Genomic DNA, 7,109 nt, shown 5'->3' with positions numbered 1-7,109 from the left:
AACCCCGGAAAGAGTAGATACAGTGAAAAAAGGTCCCACTTGTGAACGAGAAAAGAAGAAAAGGACTCCACCAGAAAAACGAGGCCAAAAGTGGAAGGAATTTGGAGAAAGCTTGCCTTTAGGTTCAGCTATTTCAGAAAGTTTAATAGGTACTGAAGGTAAGAAGTTTTATAAATGTGATATATGTTGTAAACATTTCAATAAAATCTCCCACCTTATAAACCACCGGAGAATCCACACTGGGGAGAAACCTCATAAATGTAAGGAGTGTGGGAAAGGGTTTATCCAGCGCTCAAGCCTTCTAATGCATTTACGGAACCATTCTGGGGAGAAACCTTACAAATGTAATGAGTGTGGGAAAGCATTCTCACAAAGCGCTTACCTTCTAAACCACCAGAGAATCCACACTGGGGAGAAGCCCTACAAATGCAAGGAGTGTGGAAAGGGCTTCTACAGACACTCAGGCCTTATTATCCATCAAAGGCGCCATTCAGGGGAGAGACCTTATAAGTGTAATGAGTGTGGGAAGGTGTTCTCTCAGAATGCTTACCTCATTGACCATCAGCGGCTCCACAAAGGGGAAGAGCCTTATAAATGTAACAAGTGTCAGAAAGCTTTCATTCTGAAAAAGAGCCTCATTCTGCACCAGAGAATCCATTCTGGGGAGAAACCTTATAAATGTGATGAATGTGGGAAAACCTTTGCTCAGACCACTTACCTCATTGACCATCAGCGTCTCCACAGCGCAGAGAACCCTTACAAGTGTAAAGAATGTGGGAAGGTTTTCATCCGAAGTAAAAGCCTCCTCTTACACCAGAGAGTCCACACAGAAAAGAAGACCTTTGGTTGTAAAAAATGTGGCAAGACTTTCAGTTCCAAGTCCAGCCTCATTGACCATAAGCGGCTGCACAGCAGGGAGAAGCCATATAAGTGCACTGAGTGTGGGAAAGCCTTCACACAGAGCGCTTACCTTTTTGACCATCAGAGACTCCACAATGGAGAGAAGCCCTACGAATGTAATGAGTGTGGGAAGGTTTTTATTCTGAAGAAGAGCCTCATTCTACATCAGAGGTTCCACACCGGAGAGAATCTCTATGAGTGTAAAGACTGTGGCAAGGTCTTTGGCTCTAACAGAAACCTGATTGACCATGAGCGACTGCACAATGGGGAGAAGCCGTATGAGTGTCGAGAGTGTGGGAAAACCTTTATTATGAGCAAAAGTTTCATGGTCCATCAGAAACTCCATACACAGGAGAAAGCCTACAAATGTGAGGATTGTGGGAAGGCTTTCAGTTATAATTCGAGCCTGCTCGTGCATCGGAGAATCCACACTGGAGAAAAGCCCTTTGAATGTAGTGAGTGTGGAAGAGCTTTCAGTTCAAACAGAAACCTCATTGAACACAAGAGAATCCACAGTGGTGAGAAGCCCTATGAGTGTAATGAGTGCGGCAAATGCTTCATTCTGAAGAAGAGCCTCATTGGCCATCAGAGGATTCACACGAGGGAAAAATCTTACAAATGCAATGACTGTGGGAAAGTCTTCAGTTACCGCTCAAACCTTATAGCCCATCAGAGAATCCACACTGGCGAGAAGCCATATGCCTGTAATGAGTGTGGGAAGGGCTTTACTTACAACAGAAACCTTATTGAACATCAAAGAATTCACAGTGGGGAGAAAACTTATGAGTGCCATATATGTAGAAAAGTCCTTACCTCTAGTAGAAATCTTATGGTACATCAAAGAATTCACACTGGAGAGAAACCATACAAATGTAATGAGTGTGGAAAAGACTTTAGTCAGAACAAAAACCTTGTTGTCCATCAGAGAATGCACACTGGGGAAAAACCTTATGAGTGTGAGAAGTGTAGGAAATCTTTTACTTCTAAGAGGAATTTAGTTGGCCACCAGAGAATCCACACAGGGGAGAAGCCCTATGGGTGTAACGATTGTAGTAAAGTTTTTAGGCAAAGAAAAAACCTTACTGTACATCAAAAAATTCATACAGATGGAAAACCCTGTGAATGTGATGAATCTGAAAAAGAATTCTCTCAGACTTCAAACCTTCATCTTCAACAAAAGATCCATGCATGCCATGGAGGAATTCTCTTGGCTACAGAATACCAATGAGTCCAAGGTAGAGATTCAGAAAATCTAAGAATAGGATCTCTGCTTGCTTAAGTAACTGTTCCCCTTAGAGGGGGCAAAAATCACAGTTGACCCTTTCATTGATAAGAGAGTTTCATATGAAAGAAAATTAATCTAGATTTTCAAGTCTACAGAGATATCTAAATTCTAATGAATGGATATTTTGTTCTAGACCATTGTTTATGACCCTGGAAAGAGATGTTGGAGCAGTTGAAGACTGAGGAAACCAGATTTATGTCTTCTAAGCTATAACAAAGTAATGGATTGCAAAAATGTCTTTGTGTTAAGAAGTGGACATTGCTTCTGCAAACATGTACATTGTACACATTAAGGATAGCATCACTGCTACAGAAAGTTTATATAGGCAGCAGGATCCAGAGCTGCCAGAGGTAGCTGGTGAGCTAGAGTCTGCTATTTGAGAAGAGCACTGGATTTGGAATCAGAAGATGGAGGTTTGGGTCCTGGTTCTTTCCTTCACCAGCTGTGATATTGTGAAGGAAGCCTCTAAACCTCAGTTTTTGTTTTGTTGTCAGATGTTGATAGAATGCCTACCTCACAGGGTTGTTGTGAGGATTAAGTGACAGGATCTTTGTGAAAGTACTTTGTGAAATCATTCGTCAATAAAGTTGGGTTAAAGGGGTATGATTGAAGTCTAGACCATAGCATAAGTCAGTATTTATTAAGTCAATATTAGAATGTGGGGGATTCTATTAATCTCAAAGATAACTCTGAAGAGGGGACCAGCAGTTAGCATAATGGCTATGTCACTGGACTCCCATGTAGTCAACTGTGGTTCGAGTCCCGGACCCAGTGGTTTAAACTCACACTGGGCACATGTGCGTGTGTGCCCAAGATCCCGAGAGGAGAATGGAGAAGGGATTGTGATGTGGCCATCCCCCCGGGGGGTGATTTCTCGCTTTCTGTCTGTCTCTGTCTTTCTGGCAAGCACACGTGCCCTATAGCAAAACAAACAACAACAAAAAACACTGAAGAAGAAATATGGTAATTAGCTAACTTTGGAATTTAATACTCTAAAAAGACTTCTAAAAACAACAGCATTAAAATGTCTAAGAGTGTTACTAGATAATATGCATAGTTTGTTTTGTTTTTTATGGAAAGATACTGAGTTATGAGGGGAAATTAGAACAGTCATGAACATTGATACCAAAGAATATAATTTATTTTCCAACCTTTGAATTCGAAACTCAATAGAAACAGTGTCAGAATGGAAGGATTTTGCTATGTGGTTTTCTTTGTTCATAAGGAAAAAGCCCTGACCCCAGTAGGTGGACTGTGGATCCCCTCCACAGTCATTCTCAAGTATAACCAACAGTCCATCATTCCTGTCATGTAATAGCTTCTTACTCATGAAATAACATTCTGGACCAGCACTGAATTTTCTAAACAACTTTCACAGAGACCCAGCCCCTTCAAGTTCTGATTATGCCAGTGCAGAGTCCACTTGTGGGCAGTCAGTGCCCATTACTCTCTGTGAACCAGCCTTCCATTCAACCTGTGCCGTCCTGTGTATTTGCAGATTTAATTCAGCCTGGATTCTTTTTTTTTTTTGGAGAGAGATTTTCACTGTAGGGCACGTGCGCTCGCCAGACAGACAGAGAGAGACATAGAGACAGAAAGCGAGAAATCACCCCCCAGGGGGGATGGTCACGCCGCAATCCCTTCTCCTCCATTCTCCTCTCGGGATCTTGGGCACGCACGCACACGCGCCCGGCGTGAGTTTTAAGCCACCGGGTCCGGGACACGAACCGCGGTCGACTACGTGGGAGTCCAGCGACATAGCCATTACGCTAACTGCTGGTTCTCAATTCAGCCTGGATTCTTGAGTTGATGGTTTCATACTGTAATTTTTTTTTTGGAGAGATTTTTGCTATAGGGCGCGTGCAGTTGCTGGAAAGACAGAGAGGGACAGAGAGACAGAAAGTGAGAAATCACCTCCTAGGGGGGATGGCCATGCCACAGTCCCTTCATTTCCATTCTCCTCTTGTCTTGGGCACGCACGCACACGCACCTGGCGTGAGTTTAAGCCACTGGGTCCGGGCACGAGGCCGTGATTGACTCCCTGGGAGTCCAGCAACATAGCCATTATGCCAACGGCTGGTCTCTCATATTGTAATTTTCAAAAAACCACCAACAACAAAAACCTAGTTCTGCAGCTGGACTATAAATACCTGAATGTCAGGATTGTGTTTTCTAATATCAATGAATAATATCAAATTGATGTATTGATTGTAATAAACATTATTACTTTGGCCCCAGAGCTCTCTGAGGGGTGCTTCCTCATTAGAATTAAAGGTACCCAAAGGCTAAAACTGGAAGGGGCCCAAGCCACGATGGGGCTAAGAGTCAGGTTTGCTACTTTCTTTTTTATTTTTTGGAGAGGTTTTTGCTACAGGGCGCGTGCGCTTGTCAGAGGAACAGAGAAAGACAGAAAGCGAGAAATCACCCCCCAGGGGGGATGGCATGGCCAATTCCTTCTCCATTCTCGTCTCGCGATCTTGGGCACGCACGCACATGCGTCTGGCATGAGTATAAGCCACCGGGTCCGGGACTTGAACCATGGTAGACTATGTGGGAGTTCAGTGACATAGCCATTATGCTAACTGCTGGTCCCAGGTTTGCTACTTTCTTTGGACAAATCCCTTAATTTCTTGGAATTTTGACATTTTCATTTGTTAAACAGGAGAAAGAATACCTCACAAAATTGTGAAGTAATAAATATAAAAATGCATCACATTCACCTGTGCTCTAGGAGTATTAGCCCAGATAATATAACTACAGAAACGTGTGCTTTACCAGTAGCGAAAGCTGAATTTTAACTCTTAAGCAACAAAATGTAACATTGCCAAGACAGCCCACATAGTGTAAACCTCGTGATTTAATAAGCCAAATGTTGAACCCCAATTTAATCATGTTGCTTAAACCTAATTGCCAGTTTACAGGAAATACAAGAGGCAGAGAAACAAGATAAAAGACCATGGCAAACAGACAAATCCATAAGTAAGTGTTGTGTAAGAAGACTTCCCTAGATTCTTCACAAAGTTATGATGATGAAAAATGGGGGAGTGATAATTGTTGAAGCTGATTGTACTGAGAGTTCATTATACTAGTCTTTGCTTTTGGTGTGTATGAAATTTTCTATGGTGAAAGGTATAAAAAAATGAATGTAGAGGCTTAAAAGATACTGACAAGTTATAAGATAGAGCCAGATACAGACTCACACAAATTTCCTCTTGCTTTTTGACAGAATTGCAAAAACAGTTCAATGAAAAAGGGCTATTCTTCACAAATGATACTGGATCCATTAGATATCCAATAGGCAAACAAACTTCAGGACCTAGGACTAAATGAAGAATGATTAATGACATCAAAGCTTCACAAAAGGCAAAAAATAATAAATTCGAGCTCATCATAATTGAAAAAATAGCTCTACAAATTTCTCCCTTTAAAGAGAATGATAAGAGTTTATAGACTGGGAATACATGACATTTGCAAGTCACGTATTCAATAAAGGATTTATATCTAGACTACATAAAGAACTCAAAGCAGGAAAAAAATCAATTAGAAAATGGGCAAAAGACATGAACAGACATTTCATCAAAGTTTAACAAATAAATGAGAAGGTACTTGACATTAGCCTTTAGAGCAATGCAAGTTTAAATCATGGGTGTGTGTGTATCAGAGTAGCTAAAACAGTTGGCGAGGATGCTAAAACACTGGATCTCACATTGCTGGAAATGTAAAATGGTACAACCACTCTGGAAAATAGTTTGGCGGTTTTTCTTACAAAACCAAACATGTACTTGCATGTGCCTTGGTAAGTGCACTCCTGAGCATTTATCTCAGAAAAACAATAACTTATATTCACCTAAAAACATGAATGGTCATAGCCACTTAATAGTTAGAACCCTGGGGCAACCCATATATCTGGCACAGGTGTTTAAAACAAGCTATCTGTCTAAATAATGGTCTGCTTAATACCCTCTGACAAGGGGAGGACTGGTTAATGGCCACAACTCAAATTAATTTCAAGGGTGTTAATGCTGAGTGAAAATACTGATCTCAAATGGCAATATGCTGTGTAATTCCAAGAATGTAACAGTTCAAAACGACAGAGACAGAACCGTGGAGGTGATGATTGCTCGTTGCCAGGGGTTAGAGACCGTGGGAGGTAGAGAAGAAAAACAGGTAGCACCAGGGAATTCTTGGTGGTGATAGAACAGCTGGGTATCTTGATTGTGGTTATGCAAATCTATATGGTAAAATGACGTAGAAGTGATCACACACACTAACATTGTCAACCTCCTGGTTTTTATATGTATGTAAGAGTCCTGTGACTCTGTTGTTCAAAATAAAAAGTACAAACAGACCTAAAGAGCCATAGGTTAAAGACTGGGTGAAACTCACTTGGAAAAGAAAGTTATGAAATATGGACAGCTGGGGGAACAGGAACATGACCGGATATTAGACTGGGGAATTACTGTTCATTTTCTTGTGGTGATGGTGTTGGTTTGGAGAATATTTTAATCCTTAAGGAAAGCATGTTGAAGTATTGGGGATGAAGTGTTTTCATGTTTTAACATTAAAAAAAAAAAAAGTTTGGGTGACGAGGGCCAGAACAGCAAAACGTTAACTATTGAGGCCAGATGGAGGACCTGGGTATTCATCGTGCCATTATTTCAACTTTCCTGTACCGTTTGATATTTTCAAAATAAAACGTTTGGGGAGATTATCAGGGCTGTTCACTCCTCCGTAGCTGCAGGCCCCGGGGTGCGCCTTGCTCGAGGGTCCCAGTGAGCCCGGGGCGCCCCCTCCCCGAGGCCGGTGCACCCACGCCCGGCCCTGTGGCTTCTGCCGGGTCCCGGGCCTGCGAGACGTTGGACACCCATCGAGAAGACAACACCTCCGGATATCCTAGAGAGGCCGTGTGGCGGGCTTGGGGGGC

General features: G+C 42.1%; 1 protein-coding gene across 2 annotated transcripts in view; it reads left to right on the top strand.

Annotated features, from left to right (window-relative positions):
* Positions 1–7,109, top strand: part of LOC102469752 (zinc finger protein 35) — a 38,717-nt gene that overhangs the window by 8,696 nt on the left and 22,912 nt on the right. Inside the window, exons 6-7 of one of the 2 annotated variants that reach the window (XM_014584686.2) lie at positions 1–158; positions 2,319–2,892. In XM_014584686.2, the coding sequence (XP_014440172.1) occupies positions 1–158; positions 2,319–2,332 (172 nt within the window). In that variant the 3' untranslated portion in view covers positions 2,333–2,892. Of the gene's footprint in view, positions 1,939–2,318; positions 2,893–7,109 lie in introns of those variants that run through there. The other variant, XM_027768794.1, reaches the window with a different exon arrangement.

This window comes from Tupaia chinensis, unplaced genomic scaffold (genome assembly GCF_000334495.1).
Source record: "Tupaia chinensis unplaced genomic scaffold, TupChi_1.0 Scaffold147500_1, whole genome shotgun sequence".
Taxonomy (NCBI): Eukaryota; Metazoa; Chordata; class Mammalia; order Scandentia; family Tupaiidae; genus Tupaia; species Tupaia belangeri.
Note: the sequence above shows the minus strand (reverse complement) of the source record. Positions and strands in the feature narration are given on the sequence as shown.